Here is an 18,733-nt window from a genome sequence, read left to right on the forward strand (position 1 = left end):
CCTTTCCTTTCCTTTCCTTTCCTTTCCTTTCCTTTCCTTTCCTTTCCCCTCTCTTTTTTTCTTTTCGCAAGCTGAGTTTTCAAAAACTGAAGGTTTTCTGTGACACTAGGCTGTATTTTCTAATGGTTTCTTTGCAATGTAGCCAAAGGTGATGATTATGTGTCACTTGATTGGAACAGGTCTAGAGGATGCCATCTGCTTACTGTTCACATTACTCAATGTCCACAGGTACTTTTTTTAAGAACAGAAGCAAGCCTTTTATGTAAAATGAGGTGTCTGACTATTAGGTAGGTGTCATAGGTTAGCAAGCGTAGTCCCGGAAGGGACGTCCTTGCTAAGGGGTGCTTACAGTTTCCTCTGGGAACTGACAGAACCTATCAGCTGGCCAGTTTGAATATGGACAATTCTCTAAGCCACTTAAAGTTGTGATCACCTCTGTGATCCACATTTAAGAATAGGCAAACTCCCCCTCCAAGCTCTCTCGTTTCCGGCGCTGGCACAGGTGGCTGCGGGCCCCGTGTGGGGGCCAGCGGGCCCGGCCAGGCCCTGCTTGGGCCAGGCCGGGCCGGGCCATGGCCATCCTGAAGCCATGGACCTGTTCCAGCCATGGAACCCCCCCGCACTGCCTTGCCGTGGGCAGCCGGAGCGGCTCGGCTCTCCCCCCTCTCCACTGCGATAAGAAAAATTCAACATTCCAGCTGCAAAGCTGCAAGGCTGAGGTGAGAGTAACCCTTTTATTGCTGTGAAGAGCTGAAAACCTGAGGGAAGAGAGAGAGGAGATGCTTAAAGCTGAAATTCTGTTGTGAAGCTATGATATATCAGAGTATCCCGTTGTAATTCCATGAAGATATGGGGGGTGGAGTGTTCAACTCGTGAGCAAAAGCACCTGCGCTGAGATAGGCAGATGCTGACGCAGCTGTAATTTCATGAGAAGTTTGGACAGGGAGAGATGAACCAGATGAGGACTTTTGCTCCAAACGGGAAAGGAGAAAACCTCAGTCCGTAGAGATGAACCAGATGAGGACTTTTGCTCCAAATGGGAAAGGAGAAAACCTCAGTTCCTAGAGATGCTCCCAGAGATAGTCCTAACGATGAAGATGATGAAGACCCTTTGCTCCCAGGGAAGGAGAAGGGCCTCTGTTTTTGTTTCTGAACGGCTCAACCTTAAAATTGTACCCCAAAAATCTTCAAGAGTGGACCCTCGAAAGCAGTTGCGGGAAAAGCTGCAAGTCGGGGGAAAGGACTCACACGCAGGCAGAGAGACTCCTCTTCCTAAATGGACTGAACGATATTTGGAAGTGGGCGGCTGTCTCGTTGTGATAATGTTTTCATAGCATGAGCAAGAAGAGACTTCTCTTTCTAAATGGACTGAACAAGGTTATTATGGAAGTGGTAAACAGACTGAACATCTTAAGGGTTGTCTTTTCACATTGTCAGTGGGAGAAGGGAGGAAGGTGGGGGGAGGAGGAGAGTTCTGAAGGTGGTATTTTTTTTTTTTTCTTCTTTTAGGTCTGTTAATAAACTTCTTTATATTCTTTCAAGTTTGGTGCCTGTTTTGCATTTCTCCTAATTCTTATCTCACAGCAGATAAACAGTAATGAGTATTTTGGACCAAACCACTACACTAAATTGGTGTTTCCGCCCGGTTACAAACCGAACCCGCGACAGTAGGGAAAGCAAACACGCTCTGAAGCAAATGTACTTTGGAGCAGACAGCTCAAAAGGTAAAATAAAGGTTGAGTTGATCCAGATAGAGCAAAAGGACACTGTCTCGGCTGAAAATGCCTTGGGGAGTGCTGCTGTATGTACCCAGCAGCATAAACATGAGGACAGCAGCTTAAAGCAACACATTCTGCTTACCATCACAACTGTTCAGAAACATACACTTTTTTACAAGGAAAAAGTTGAGGTTTTTTCCCCCATTTCTTTCACAGAGAATTAGGTATTGAGGAAAACATTGTTTTAGCAACTTGCTGCTTACAGAAATTCCTTACAGTCCTGTTGATAAAGTCTTACTGCACAGGAAATGTCCAATCTCTGCGTAATCTATTAAGATGTGTGAGCCATCTTCTGAACAGCTGTTTTGAGTTCATGAGTAGAAAGTGGTATACCAGCACATTCCCATATTAGCACTGCCATTTTTATCTGCATGATACAAATTTCTGGATGTTTTGGGGAATTTTTTTCACTAGGGATGTAGTCTGATTCAGGTCTGACTATGAGCTCTTAGAACAATACCCAAAGACATGGGAATAATTCAGAGCAGTATGTAATAACAGGTTTCCCAGGTCTGTTCCTTGCTATTGCCTTGTTTTAAATCTGATAGAACTTGTAACGCAATTACGCAATGTGTTGATTGTGGTATAGCTAGAGCCCAGTGCCTCAAGCAGTGATGATACGTAAGTTTGACCATAGTTAGAATGCTAAATGTACTACAGAGAACTATACAGAAAATCCCAGAGACCCGGAAGACATATCTCCCTCCTAACTCTAGTCCTGTTTGGCCAGTTCTTTATTTTGCCAGTTGTTTAAACCATAGAGGAAAACATCTAGATTCATGCGTTACTGGAGATGTGCTATCCATTTTTTTCTTTTTTAGCCTCCACTTACAGGCAGGAAAAACATTAACCTTTATTTTTACCTTCTGGAGCTGGAGACAGATCTAGAGTTACCACTCTGAGTTTTAGGAAGAGTTTCTGAGACTACCATCTTTCCTACTCAGCAGGTAGTAGAGACTCAGTAGAAAATAACAACTCCTTTCCTACTCAGCAGAATGAAACCTGGGTAGATTTGTATCCCATCTGCTGCTCTGCAGTCACTCACTTGTATCAGCAATTAGCTGAAAGGGGGTCCTTTCCTCATTTATGCCACACTGCCACCACACATGGAATGAATTCTATCATCACACAGCTTTCCTGTGTCTTGGGAACAAACACCTGAGCTGTTGGCTCCTTTCCCCGGATTTAGTTTAGACTTACTTGACTATTAGTCTGCTTTGTGCCACCTGCTTTGTGGTATTAGATACTGGACTGTAACAGTGTGCTTGTCAGTTACTGTTTTCTGACCTACAAACTCTAGAGAACCAGCACTAATGGGAAGGAAAGTAAATTCTCTAGCTTGTGCATCAGATTCTTTTTCTTCATCTAAGCTTCCTTCTACCTATGTTTTTCCTGGAAATTTCCCGTGGTTCATTTGAATTGCTAAATGTTCCTCAGCTGCAGCCTACTCTCATGTTTTAACCTTAGTGATGTACCTCTATGATTTTTCAAGAGCACACTGTTAACACAGCTGAGTGATGTAGTGTATCTTTCATGTACAGGAAGTGAGATAAGAATCAAAATCTGGCTGCCAACCTTTGTGCTTTGAAAACTCCTGGGTAGTGCCCTTCAAAATAAGGGCAGCAAAACAGCCCACAGACATATGCTGCTTTGCCTTGTCTGGATTGTCTTCCCTGGACTGTAGTGCTTGACCTGAGACTCTGCAGGTTCTTCCAGTTTCCATGAGATCTCAGCCAGCAAGTGATGCATCCCTTCTGTCACCGAGGAGTGCCTCATCAGGAGCTGTTTTGTCCAAAGAAGCTGAAAGCAAAATGCCTCTGAATCAGAAAGGGATCCCTATGGTTTCAGCTCTCCCGGTATCATTACTCAGTGGTTCATTTACTGAAGTTTTTTCCTGACACCAAAGGCCACTGTTGACATGTTTCTGCCTGTGTAGTTTTGCATCTTTTTGTCCCTGCCTGGAGAGATGGGGTGTTCCCCATGCAGCAACAGTGTGACAATACAGATTTCCTCCTGACTCTTTTTTGTTTGACATCACAGCAATGGGTTGAGGGCTCCCATGCAGTGCCATGCTGACCCCAGCAGCCTTGTGCCCTCTGTGCAGAGCTTTTGAGAGGCAGCCACTTATTTCAACAGGCAAGTCAAAATTCCTGTCCTGCTGACATGTGGTAGCTGTTGGCCTTGGAGCTTCTCAGTAACATGACTGGCTGGTGTGTTCTACAATGGACTGATGACAGCTAGGACATCTTCCTGGTTTGAGGCATCTTCATCCCACAGATCCTTCCAGCCCTGATACAAGGAACAGTATGGGCCAAGTTACCTGAAGAGCAAGGCACCCTTTCAGAACTTCTTAAGGTTTGCAGCAGTATGGCTGTACTTCCATTGCAGAGGAAATTCTGGTTCTTTTCATACCTTGTCAATTTCCTGCATTCTCAACATTCATCTTAAGTCTCTCAGCTCTAGTTCTCTGGGGTCTCTTCCACTCTCACTGAGTGCTGCATGAGACAGAGAACATCTAAATGAGAGGGCTCAGAAACTGAATAGGCCATGGAAAAAGGCACAGTCTTCTGTATTGTTCCAGCTGTTCAGCAGTCAGACAGAACTTGTTTGCTAGATGTGAGTCTAATGTAGTTTGACTTTTTACCTTGGTTCAGCCTTTACCCACCTGATGGAAGACAAGCATTCTCAGCTTTGCTTTTGGAAGCTCAGATGGTTTCCAGCCCAGCACTGAAGACTCTGTAGGTACACCTTCCTGCCTGTCCACTCAGCTGCTTGTCTGCATTGACTCTTAGAAGTGTGGAGTGTGCATATCTTCAAAGAGATACACTCACTTTGGAGAGCACTTTTTTTTTTTTCCACTGGAATCTCATCCTTCAATGTCTACATGTCCTCTTTTCAAGGATTTTTAGACTACGCTGTCAGTCTTTTCAAAATCTATATGAGGAAGAACACCTTACCAAGTTCTTACTCTCTCCCTCTGGCTCTCCTTTTGGCAGATCCTTAGTAATTGCAGCTTTGTGAATCTACCTTCAAGTAGACAAAAGCTTTTTTCTTCATGTGGCTTCAACCTCTTCCAAAAATTTACACAGGCAGCAGCACCTATGTCAAAATTTGTCAGTGAGCTAGGTTTGAGTTTGCAGAGTTCCAGGCCACACAGAAAAGTCATATTGGAAGCTAAAAATCAGTATTGATCAGGAGACAATCTGTTGAAAAAAATTCTAATGATCATCAGAGCTGTGTACCTATTCTAAACCGAAGCCTCATTAAATCACAGTGACTCAGGCTTCAAAAAAAAAAAAAAAAACAGAAGCACCAGTCCTGGTCATGGTATAGTCCTTTGGCAGTGACTAGGTCACTCAGAGACACACAGGAACCGGCCTGGATGCAGCAGCCTCCAGCCGAGGACTCAGATGATGAGCGAGGCTTTCACTGCACTGACTGTGAAGGTATAAAAGCGCAGGGATTACTTTGTTCAGGGTCCCTCCTCAGAGATACCTTGGGCTTTTTCTGTGTTACTGCACCACTAGAGGAAGAGGCCGGGCCAGAGATAATTACCCAATCTCCATCCCTGGGTGAGCTGTGAGATATAGCAAAAGATTTCAGCCATCAGTCAGCAGTCCCTGTTGGCCCATTTGCTCCAATGCTGGGATATTGCAGCCCACGATATGAAACCAGATGGTAGTGAAGCCAAGCAGCTGGGATCCCTGTCACATAATGTGGGCAATGACAAGGGGATTGGGAAGAGGACAGAAACTCTCAGCCTCTGGAGGTGACTTCTGTCAAATGGGAGGGAGGATACTTTTCCAAGGAAGACCTAATACACAAAAGGGTGTTCCCCACTGCCAACAAAAAAACCACTTCACAAAGATAGCGCCCAAAGGCAATATCCATGGCTTAATGTGCCCTCCCTCCACCAGTCTGAAAACAACAAAGAGCTGGGACAAAACAAACTTGGCAGATAGAACATTTGTGCTGCACTGCTCATTTCTGGTTTTTTTTTTCTGGACTGCTGAGCTCAATTGTGTTTGGCACTGTTCCCCTGGCTTGGCTTGGTCCCATGTGGCTGACTCCAACACCAGTGCCACTTGGATTTGCTCAGCTGGAGTTTTGGGCTCTGTGTAGCTGCTTCCCCTCTGCCAGAGACAGAGGTGTTTACTCCACTGGGCTCAAAGGAACAGAGAAGGGACCGGGGGTAATAGAGGGAGCTGAGTCCACCGGGCTGATCTCGACACCTTCTTGGCTAAGGAGGGCCAAGATGGCACACTTCCCCTTCTTTCTGATCCTTGGCTTCTCCTGCTGAAACCATATCCTCATCGATAAGTGTGTGGTATGCAATAAACCATGTCGCCACACCCACACAGCACTAAAAACTCCATCTCCTTTCTCTCTAATCAGGACATTGTGAAATGTGTGCTGCAACCCAGCAGAGCAAGTGGGTAAACTCCCATGGGTCAAAAGAAAGAAATGGGGGGGCCTGGCCGATCGTTTACATCCCACTCACGCAAACCTGCCAAGGCAAGCGCTACGTGCTTACAACAGCAGCACAACCACTGAAGGGCTGGAGAGGTACCCTGTGCCTCATGCCACCAGCTGAACACCATCTTGGGCCCTGAAAAGCAAGTCCTGCCTGGACATGGCAGCTCAGAAAGAACTGGGTTGGACAACGGGACTCATTTCAGAAATAGCCTCAGGGACACCTGGGCCAGAGAGCACGGGTTTAAGTGGGTGTACCATATTCCTGTCATGCACCAGCCTCTGGGAAAGCTGAATGTTACAATGGGCTGTTAAAAACCACCTTGAAAGCAATGGGTGGGGAAACCTTAAAACATTGGGAACTACATTTAGCTAAGACCACCTGGTTAGTTAATACTGAAGCTCTACCAGTTGAGCTGGCCCTGCCCAATCAAAACCTCCAGATACTGTAGAAGGGAATAAAGCTCCGCAGTCCATAAGGGGAATATGTTAGGGAAGACTGTCTGAATTAGTCCTGCCTCAAGCAAAGGCAAACTCATCTGTGGGACTGGTTTTGCTCAAGGACCCAGGTGCACTTGGTGGGTAATACTAAGGGTCCAGTTGTGCATTTAGTGAGAGCATTCAACTCTGTTCAAGGTAAATGGTGGTAATTTTCATTAAAAGTGGTGGAAAATTTCCTGTAAAGTTAAGGAAAGTCATATGGAAAGATGACAAAGTAATGCAAATTCAAGACATTAGAATTTCTAACAAATTTAAGAAATGTAAGGTGGTGTAAGCCATTTCTGTCTTACAGACTTGCGTCTCTTCAAATACTGAGAACAAAAGGAAGTGCTTTTCCATGCCACATTCATTTGCTTAGTGAAAACCTTCATAAAAAAAGGGGATTAAAAGCTCCCAGTCTTATTGTTTAGGTAACACCTTTAACTTTGATACATCTAAGTTTCTTCCAAAGGATAAATGCTTCATATGGCTATTCTAAGAGGGTTAGGAAGTGCCGTGCTGTAACTCATCAAACAGAACAGCTGCCTTCAGCAGTGATCTAAACACCAGTAACAAATCTTAGATAGTGTACAGAAGAAAATGCTGGCAGGCATGTGTAATTCATTGTATTCAGTTATTTTATTTTCACTATCCAAACGCGAAAGAAACACACAGTTAAGTTTCAGGTATGGATTACACAGTTTTCTAAAAATATTCCTTTCATGTTCTCTTCAATAAACCATGTGTTCAAATGTTTACATTTCAATCATAAGTAGCAGATATCTTCTCCTCCCTGCTCCCTACCACCAAGGGACTTTTTCTACTTTAATATAAAGTACTGTAAACCTCTTATTCAAAAAGAAAAATTCAGAAAAAAAACTTCTTAGTCAAACATCTTTTCAGAATTGTTGTCTGGCACGGCACAACATTTAGAAGTTTCTTTTGGTATAGTAATTACTGAAATTTTTTCAGCCAGGTTAGGTGTCTGTGAATATTTTAGAATTAAGGCAGACAATACACACTTTAGAAATATATTAGCACATATTTGTCATGGTATGGCATTTTCAGTAGACATTGGTTTTTCATAATTCATTGTGCATTTCACATTTCAGAAAGCTTCTACTGTGCTGAACATCATCCTTCTTCCTTTAGTCTTGTTCTTCTACACTTCTACTTTTGCTCTCAGAACTCTATCCTGTAGGTATTTGTGATCCTACATTCCTGAAAAGCTTGCTTTCTTTATGCAAGAGTTACATTTCTTCATACTTAATACAGTAACATCTTTTCCCATACATTTCAAGGCAGCTGGTCAACATCTCAACTAAATGCAACAATTAAAAATTTAATTTTGGGGGAAAAATATAATTTTTACATACATTTTCACAGTTGTATTCATCAGTACATTTAGCAACAATTATCTAAACTATGGAAGCTTTTAACCAGTACTAGGACTTGACAAGAACATGGGTTTCTTCTCCTGAAAATTCATTTCTCCTCTGGCTTACTACATGACTGTCGCAACTTTGTGAAATACTGTGTGGAATATATTTTAAAACTAACTTTGAAACTTAACATATTTATGCTGATAGACAACAAACCAATACTACACAACACAATACTTGATTGCAGAGATTCTGTAAGATATATTGTGCACTTATAAAAAATTCTTTCACTTCAAATATAAGTGCAAAGCAGTAGTTAATATTTTAATTCTACACGGTAGTAGCAGTCAGGTATACATAAACCAGCACTTTTTCTACCAACAAAACCAAACAGCATTTTTGAAGTGCATAATGATTACACTAAAGCATGACAAATGCAATGCCAACTGAAGACAGTTTCTAAAACAAAGTACTTAGTCTACTGATACAAAGGCTATGTAAAAATATGACATTATCAATGCTACTGTAGATCTGAAAGCTTTCAAAATACAAAATACAGTGTTTTTTGGTGGTGGTGTTTGATTTTTCTTTTTAAGGTTAAACAACTGGCAGTACCAAATTAAGCAAGTTACTACACTTACATCCTCAACAGCTTTTTGAGAAACCCACTGGGTCTGCTCTGGGACCTAAATATCAACACTGCAGATGACTATATATCCCCCAAGTCCTAAGCACTACTAGGTCCTATTCTTCCAGCTACAAACATTCATCCCAAATGATCAAGCCTTCTGCACAGGCCTCTGGTTGTCAAAAAAGACTGTCTCTGACCAACAGCACACAATTACACTGCAGTGTAAAGATATGGCTTTCTCTAAAAATGATCTCATATTAAAAGTAAAAAAAAATAAAACTCCACATGACACTTAAAAATCATCCTTGAGTTCACCACTACATTTATGCAATCAAATAGACTATGTAATTAGTCATACTGTTGTAGAACAAGAAAAAGACCTTTTATTCACTTGAAAGATTAGCAGACTGGAAGATTTCTTCATTGCATTACACAAACTTCCCTGAGATTTTTACATAAATTATGTTTAGTCTACTATGTATTTGAAACCAGTGAGCTATTGCGTGTCATACACTGCAAATTTTACATAATTCCTGCATATGTTATCCAGCTGAAATGCTGTCTCGATGCTTTAAAGCTTTATCTCCTTTGTTACAAAACACATGTACACATAACTGAGACTACAAATGCAAAGACATTTTTTGCACAAAATTTCAAATCCTCAAAGCAATGTATAGAAATTGAGAAAACATGTTAAGTTGAACAAAGGACTTGAAAGTTTTTTTCAGCTTAAAAACTGACTGTGAAATTAGTTTGAAAAATCATTTATGCAAATGCTTGGAGGCAAGAACACTAGCAGAAATAGTTCTAAATGCAATGGGCAGAGAGAAGGCTGATGCTGCTCTCCCTATTTAGCACTCTCTTGTGCTATAAAATAGTAGTTTTGTAGGAGTGATTGTGGGAGAGAAACATCACAGTTGTACAAAATACTGCTATACTGGCACTATGTTACACTAAGGATTTTTTTTTTTTATATTTTTTTAAAAGTTGAGGTTCTTCAACCTCTGATAAGATGGGTGTAGTTAACCACAAATTTTAAGGAGGCCCCACAGTGAAAGTAACCTCTGTTTCACTAACTCACTGCCACAAATTTTAAAAATGAGCACTTCATTTTAAATATAAATCTGGATGTCAGGTCAGTTTGCCAAGCTGTATATCCCCTTAACTGAACTTCTCTCAGCAGAAGTCCAAGAAGAACAAGCATTTTACTTTGCAAACAATAATGCTTAAGTAAAAACAAACAAGATTATTTGAACTAAAAATAAACAAACCCTGCAATTATACTACTTTGAGATATGAGATTATCCCCAAGTTTTATGCCTCAAGGCAAAACCGAAGTGTTCTCTTGTCCAAAAATTTTTGTTACTTATTTCAAAAGCTGAATTATACAGCATTCAGGTAGCTCTTATCTCCTTCCAGCTCTCAGTAACTGGAATCACGTCCTTGCCCTCCGCTGAGTGCGGAGCAATTGCACTTGTAACTCCTCCTTCCAAATAGTCTCATTCTGGGTATTACCACAGAACGGAATAGGCTTGGGCCACTTCAATACAGAACAGGCTTCATCTGGTTGTGACTGGCCATATCAGATATTGAGTTGTAAGTATTCTTTTTCTGTGCTGGAAGGAAGATACTAAGATGATCATCTTAACAGTGAAGTGAGGAATTGTGAAAGTGAGGGCATTTTCTAGGTTTTTAATCCTGCTTTGAAAGTTCCCATTCATAGATATACTTATGGATGCATGAAAACTACAAAGACGGAAAGAAAAAATGAGCAGCATTTAAAAGCAGTATGTTTATCTTTTCCTTATTTAAACTGAAGACACTGCCTTGTGTAAAATGAATTCACTTCTATGTGTTATCACTGCATCTTCAATTCTATAAAGGCAATCTAATACTCAAGGGAAAAGAACAGTAAGAAGAAAAGGATAAACATCTATGCTTTTTCATTTTTAAATTATTATTTTCACATGGATTAGTAGATTTTCTGTCTCCCCCAATTAAGCACAATTTGCTCCCTTTCCCTCAAAATACTTACAGCACACCACACAGCCTATTACATCTCTTTGGATATACTGCTGGCTGATAACTGATTCAGACAGGCACATTGAACAGCTTCTGTTTTGTTACACAGAGAAGCCAGTTCTGCATCAACACTGAAAAAATCATGAAACTGTATTTACAGACAAAAGTCTTTGTGCAACACACAAAACAGGGTGCCAAGTCACTATACACTCAGTGTAAAAGTATTTCTAGAAGTCTTTTCTGGGCATCTCCATTTCAACAAGGAAATACACTGGGTTTTTATCTCTTAGTTTCATCACATTTTAAGTCACCTCTTTTTTGTATTGCCAAGTAAGGCAAATAATGGTGTTGCTGAATGACTACTCATTATTTAATTTAGAAAAATAATTTCTTTCCCTACTGAGAATTTCAGCACGTTCTCATAGTAACAAATATATCCTGATAAAAAAGCCCTAGCAGGATTTCTCAGTAGTCAGATTGAGATAGGGTATTTGCCACACAGATTTTACTTCCAGCAAGCATAAGATGTGTGCACATGTACATATGTCTAATATACACAGCTGACCAAGTACATTTTCTTCTGCATTCCAACTCATCCTCTGAAGGAGGGACAGTTTTCTCATCCACCCATGTTTTCCCTTATATGATCCACTCGCTGAGCAAGATCCCTAAAGGTGGGGCGCTGGGCAACGTTATTGTTCCAGCATTCTTTCATGATAGCATAAATCTGGAGAAGAAAAAAAGAAAATTGGTAGTAGGTAAACAGATACCACACATACTTACTTTGAACTGGCCTAAAGAACATCCAGCTTAACTTCATGCTTCCAAACAACAGCTGCAAAAGAGTGTGCATAAACTCTTGCTATACCCTTCAGTTTATGTGCTCGATCCCAGGGATAGCAAGAACTGAGGACAGGTGGCTCTGCAAAAGCTCTTATTATAAAAGACTATTTTTTTTAAAGTTAGCATGAAAATTCACTCAGCTCTTTTTTGAAACTTTTACGAGACTTATGTTATTTTGCTATGTTTTAATATTTTTGCCTGCTCTTTTTTTTTTTGAAAAGTTAAAAAAAATGACATGACAAACACCAGTATGACCAGGAATCAGATTTACGAAGACAGTAATTCTAAATAAGGCTTCCCCTGCAAAGTTAACATACACTTCTCCACATTTATATATTAAATTCTTAATTATTCTTCATATATAATCAGAAATAAGCAAAAAAAAAGTTACTGTGCAAACTAAACCCACTTTGAAATCTATTTTCCCTATAATAGTTACACAGCAACAGTTTTCCTTTTGCCCAGAGATGTACCTGATACCTGGTCTCATGAAACTTGCCAAGCTCTTCACCTGTACTCTTCTCATTAATTCAATCCAGATTGTTACTACCGACTCGTACTTTTAACAGTTTTTCACATGTTGCTTAAGAGAAATCTGTACAGCTACCAGGAAAAAAAGTAGAAACTGTTCCTTATCTTTCAGCAAATTTGAAACACCTGCATTGACCAAGCTGCTTTAGAACCAAGTCTCAAGCAGCTTGTAAGCTGCAAGATAAAGTGCTGTAAGCTGCAGGTATCTGGAAGATTTATTATCTGTGATGACTGGCCTTTCAGGATCAAAAGGGGATGCATACAGTTTCTGACACAGAGACATTTCCATCTTGCTTTGATAGCTGGAGAAATGTCAGCCATTGAAACCTTTGGGTTAGTTACGATACAATTTCAGTGGAACAGATTATGTATTATCTCATACATATGACATTCAGGTTATCTATAAAAAGCCAAACCTTTACAATTCAACAGTTGCTGTACTGGTACATAAAATGCAAGAAAGGCTCTTCAAAGACTTCTATTTCCATTCTCTATACGTTTTTTCTTCCCCTGTGGCTTCCTGCCTCACTTGTACCATTTGTTCTCATCTCTATTAAAGCACTTGACCCTGCTGTTTTCTCTTCCGCCAATTTTGAATGGATTATTTCTTGACTTACTCCTAAGTGTGCTTGACTTTAAAGGGATGCAGCAATTAATCTGAGCTGGAAGTTACATACGTAAAAAAACCCAACCCATAATTATTTTACTTCCTTTTTTTTCACTACTGACTCACCTACATAGCCCTACCAGACCAATTTGACTGAACTTGACTTTGTGCACCCTGCTCTGAACAAGAGAAAACTACAAGACTTAGAAGTGGTAAGAAAGTACTTTTTAAAGCTTCTGGTGTATAAGTAAAACAAAAAGAACACTGAATTAATTTGTGTGCTCTGGGGACAGCTTTACAGCTACACTCCAGTATCTACAAAGTACATGAATACAAATCTGAATTAATATACTTAACTGTGCCCACAATCTGAGAGCTGAAAATGCTTGACAATGAGTAACATACATGATAAACATGGGCTTTCCATACTTGAGAAGGGAACAGTAACAGAAATGCAATAATCAAGATAAGAAGCTCTTTAAATCATGGAATTAAATGTGAAAAACCTTAGGTAGCTATTAAGATTTTTTGCTAAATATCACAGATTTCAAAAGAATCCATAGTTGACAGCTTTGAATGAGAATCTCTACATGGGACTTACATGGAACAAGTTCTATATACTAATCTTGTTGCCTTAATACATATATATTTTTGAAATAGAAGTGTGAGTGCCCAAGTACAGCAGTCAGTCATAATAGTCCCACTTCATATATTTTAGCAAGACTACATTCTGGGCTCCTGAGGCAGTGCAAGCTAAAGAATCAGAAAAGAAATAATGATTATACTCATCATGAAACTGATAAAATAACAGCACAGCCATTTCACTTGAATACACAGTTTAGTGGTCCAAGCAGAACAAAATACAAGTTTTGCATTTACCAAGTACTCACCCTAACTGAGCACCTTTCACACTATAGTAATATTTTAACACAGTACTTCACCTCATCAGGACATCCATCTGGTCTTGGTAGTCGTCCATTATTCTTCAACAGCTCTATCAAATGAAAGACAATCATCTGCCCTTGTTTATCATTGCCAATCATGCGCATGAATTCCTGAAACAAAAGGCCAACTGTAATATATGATCTTTAGAGGGAAAAAAAGAAGCTATAATATTCTTACCAAGCAAAAATTCTGTCTAAGAGTAAGAATAAATAGAACAGTACATAAAAATGATGAAATTATAAATTACATGTCCAGAGAATATATCAATAATTACAGATTTTTTCTGTGTGTAGAATGGAATAATAATATAGACTAGAATAAAATTTAATGATACATATACAATTTACATCCCTAAGTGAAAAATCTTTAAAAATGTTGATGATCATCATCTGATGATCTGGCTACCCTGGATAAAGAGGAGGCTGAGAGGCTGAGGTTTTCAAAGACTTCTATGCCTCAATCCTAAATGGCAAGGGCTCCAGGCACGCTGTCCAAGTTGAGAAAGGCAGATGGAGGGACTGAGAGAATGAAGATCCTAAGCCCACTGTGGAAGAGGGTCAGGTTCATGACCATCTAAGGAACCTGAACATGCAGAAGTCTGTAAGACCTGATGCAATTCATTCAAGGGTCCTGAGGGACCTGGGAGATGAAGTTGTTAAGGTGAAGTTTCTGATGACTCAAAAAAGGGAAATATAGCCCTGATTTTTAAAAAGGGGAAAGTGGAAGACATATTTAACTACAAGCTAGTCAGTCTCACCTCTGCCAAGCAAGATCATGGAGCCAGTTCTCCTGCACACTATGCTAAGGCATATGGAAAACAAAGAAGTGACTGGAAACAGACAGCATGGCTTTACTAAGGGCAAAAATTTTTGCCTGAGAAATTCTGGTGACGTTCCATGATGGAGCTACCTGGACTAATGCAGAGTGTTTGACACTGTCCTGCAGGAGATCCTTGTCCCTAAATGGGAGGGACATGGGTTTGATGGATGGATGACTCAGTGGATAAAGAACTGGCTGGATGGCTGCACTCAGAGTTGTGGCCAACAGCTCACTGTCCACGGGGAGAGCAGTGACAAGTGGTGTCCCTGAGGGGTCAGTACTGGGGCCAGCACTGTGGCTAGCACTGTTCAGCATCTTTGTAGGTGACGTGGACAGTGGGACTGAGGGCACCCTCAGCATGTTCACTGACAGCAGCCTGTGTGCTGCAGCTGACACACTGCAGGGAAGGGATGCCGTCCAGAGGGGCCTGGACAGGCTGGAGAGCTGGCCTTGTGCAAACCTCATGACGTTCAACAAGGAGAAGCACAAGGTTCTACACCTGGGTCATGGCAATCCCAGACACACCTACAGGTTGGGAGGGGAAGTGATCGAGAGCAGCTGCTGATTGAGAGCAGCCCTGTGGAGAAGGACTTGGGGGTGATGGTTGATGAAAATTCAATATGAGCTGGCAATGTGCACTGACAGCCCAGAAAGCCAAAGGTGTCCTGCATCCAAAGCAGCGCAGGCAGCAGGGCCAGGGAGGGGATTCTGCCCCTCTGCTCTGCTCTGGTGAGATCCCACCTGCAGTGCTGCATCCAGCTCTGGGGTCCCAACACAGGAGGAACATGGAGCAAGTCCAGAGAAGGGCATGAGGTTGATAAAAGGACTGGAGCACCTGCCCTACAAAGACAGGCTCAGAAAGCTGGGTCTGTTCTGCCTGGAGAAGGTTGCATGGAGACCTCACAGCAACTTTCCAGTATCTGAAGGGGGGCTGCAGGGAAGGTGGAGAGGGACTCTTGCAGGAACCTGCAGTGATAGGGCAATGGGTACAAATGGGTACAGTAATGGGTACAAACTGAAAGGGGAGAAATATAGGTTGGATATTAGGAAGAAATTCTTTACTGTGAGGGTGGTGAGGCACTGGAACAGGTTGGCCATAGAAGCTGTGGCTGCCCCATCCCTGGAAGTGTTCAAGGTCAGGCTGCACAGGGCTCTGAGTAACCTGGTCTACTGGAGGTGTCCCTGCCCATGGCAGGGGGGATTGGGACTAGATGATCTTCAAGGTCCCTTCCAATCCATAACATTCCATGCTTCTGTGATTAATTAGTTTTAAAAGGATAAAACTTACAGGTGACTCTAAAGAGCTCTCTGAAACACTGAAACAATTTAATGCTTTGAAAAATGCCAAACAGAAAACAGGTATTATCATGCTGATGTATAAAAAATGGTTAGCAGGACTAATCAGTAACTACCTGGCAGAAAAATTATTATAATTAAAGCCATCGAAAATGGCTTAGATAAACCTTGCTGTCCAAAAACCCAAAATAAGCTAAAAAGCAGATTAAAACCTCACTCAGACTGCCAGACATCAAAAGTAAATGAGAATGTGCTATTAGCTGAAATAAATTTCTAAGCACAACATAAAGGAATTATTTTTCCTCCAATGCTACAAAACTTCTTTAATGATCCTTGACATGAAAGTGTGAAACACTTGTTGGTTGAACGTGAAAATGGCCAAGTTGTGAAAACAATGTATAATTATAAAGATTACAAGAGATGAACAGACCACTTTGGTTAATTTTAACGAATTACCTTTTCTTGCTACATACCAATAGCATAACCAACCTGATGAAGTGGTGAATGCACATGTAGAATTCATTCATTCAAAGAATAGTCCATCTGAGCCCATAACTTACTTTGTATCACTTTTCATTTCATAATCCTTCTGAACAACTCTACGTGTCTGCAACATTCACATTCTTAGGCTGGAAGAGCTGTCTTGAGTTCTCCCCTAATATCTCTGATAGCTCATTGTATGAAATTACTAAGAGGTCCACTGAGGCCATTGCAGAGGTATCCCTCAAGTGCATTTTTGCCTATCATCACTATTCAGCTCTCAAAACCACATTTGCCAGGATTGAGCCTCTGGCCAAGGGTAAGGCCAGCTCCAGTAAATACGGAACCCTCAGCTCTCCTCTGTTATGCCCATGGAGAACTGCTAGGTGTAAGATCATGTACCTTATTTTCAAGCACAGAACTGCTAATAGTATCTTTCTTCACCCACTGTAAACTTGTATTTAAGGACACCTGTCAACAGTCTACAAAAAGCCACTCCTTTTCCTTCTTGGACTTCACTAACTAACTTGGGTTCTGCTAACATAAAATACCTTTAAGTTACCTTATTTAAGTTAACTTAATTTGTATGTATTTGTTTGGCTCAACCTTACATTTGGAACAGCATTAAAAATAAATGTCATGCAATGGAATGGCTGCATCTAGGATAACCCTCCACGAAGTATGGGAAAGAATCACCTATAATAAGAGATTTTAAAATCTTTTTCAAGCAGAAGTTACAGAATGTATAAGGTATGCACAGACTATGAAATAATTTTCAGATCTTCTTTCCTTCTTATGGCTTGATAGCAGTACCTTTCAGTTACTGCTTCAGACTGGATGTTGGCTTGTAAACACCAAGGTATCTCCAGAAAAGAATCAGTAAATATAAAAGGATCAGTAAATATCAACCTATTGAGGTACACGACAATCTATATATTTTAGAAAATTTAAATAAACAAACAAATTCTCTGAAAATCATTAACTGCATACTTACAGCTGGTGGGCTTTTGCTTTTGTCAATGTAGGTGAAGAGTTCATACAAGACCACACCAAAGCTCCACACATCTGAGGCCACAGAAAATTTGCTTTCTGTCAGAGATTCTGGAGCGTACCTGCAACACACAGTACCAGGAAAATTGCTCTCCTTAACATGCATAAATTTGATTTGGGTATATTTGTTTCAGTAAGACATATTTCTTTTTCATGAGTAAGTATTCTTTACTCATAGATATTAGCACGTTCTTGTTTCCCTTCAATACCTTCAATTAGTAACTATTTGTTTAATAATAGTTAATTGGTTTTGAAAACCAAATCGACGTTAAACAAACACAGTTAGTGGTAACTATAACCAAGTTTGATTTTTTTCCCAACAAGATTGTAGATGTATTTTTATCTGTACTGCAAGTAAACAAGAATTTGATGTAATAAGATCTACAAAGAAAGACAATTGTAGCCTTCCATCGCTTTCACTGAGCTTTGAACTGTGTTGCAGGCACTTCTGGAATTAAACTGTACATCTCCAGTAACATCTACTAAGATGCCATTTTCTATCATTTATTCTTTAGGTAAACAAGGCCTGAGTCAGAATTAAAATACAGTCTAAAATCAGATGTATGGAATGGCATTTTCTTTTGGGGTCTATCCAACAGATCTCAGCTGGAAGACATGAATGTCCAGTGTTTAGGGAACTAGAAGGCCTAAAAATTTGAAAGCGTCCAGATGAATAGGCCATATTAGATTTCCTTTATCTCTAAATACATTTTCTGTTGGATACTATTTCCTTTAAATAAGTACTTTTTAGGGTTTTGTTTTGGGTATTTTTCTGGTTTGTTTTTTTTTTTTTTTTTTTTTTTTACATATGTTGGAAAGTAGATGCTACTCTGTGAAGTGAAATATCATGCATGTGACTTTCACAGTGCTGGAAAACTGATGAGGAGCTTCCAACTAAGAATTCCACAACATGCAAAATAAATTGGATGAAATGGCAAAAACTGAAAACATGCCATGATTTCACATGCCAAAAGAAGACTTACCAAAAAATAGGACTTTCACCAGGTTCTTTCACTTTGTAGTATTCTTTGTCTTGTGGCAAGACTTTTGTCAATCCGAAATCTCCAATTTTAACTCTGTTCTCGTTTTCCACCAAGATATTTCTTGTTGCTAAATCCCGGTGAACATATCTTTTTGTACCCAGATATTCCATGCCCTAGGTGTACAGGTTACAAACAGAACAGGAAAAGAGTTATTTTTACCATTACATGGCTGCACTTTCCCTAAGAGGATGAATTAACCTCAAAGTTAAAACCAAAAACAGGTTTGTCTTCTCTGAGGAGTTAATTTTTCCAAGCTCAGGGACTTCCCTTAACCGGAGGGAGATAGTCTGAGCCAAGTATTTTTTGATTATGTAGCTGGATAAAAGTTACAGCTCCTTTCTGTGCCCAAATGC

The 18,733-nt window shown here is 40.3% G+C and overlaps 1 protein-coding gene across 5 annotated transcripts in view; it reads right to left on the reverse strand.

Moving 5' to 3' along the window:
- Nucleotides 1-7,351: 7,351 nt before the first annotated feature.
- JAK2 (Janus kinase 2) overlaps nt 7,352-18,733 on the reverse strand; it is a 95,532-nt gene continuing 84,150 nt past the window's right edge. For all 5 annotated transcript variants that reach the window (XM_042053969.1, XM_042053964.1, XM_042053968.1 and 2 more), the window contains 4 exons: nt 18,321-18,493; nt 17,282-17,399; nt 13,689-13,802; nt 7,352-11,493 (listed from right to left, as the gene is read on the reverse strand). In XM_042053969.1, the coding sequence (XP_041909903.1) occupies nt 11,386-11,493; nt 13,689-13,802; nt 17,282-17,399; nt 18,321-18,493 (513 nt within the window). In that variant the 3' untranslated portion in view covers nt 7,352-11,385. The remainder of the gene's footprint in view (nt 11,494-13,688; nt 13,803-17,281; nt 17,400-18,320; nt 18,494-18,733) is intronic.

Source organism: Corvus kubaryi, unplaced genomic scaffold (genome assembly GCF_017639235.1).
Source record: "Corvus kubaryi isolate FWS band 111438036 unplaced genomic scaffold, C.kubaryi_AGA036_p1.0 split1-37296, whole genome shotgun sequence".
Lineage (NCBI taxonomy): Eukaryota > Metazoa > Chordata > Aves > Passeriformes > Corvidae > Corvus > Corvus kubaryi.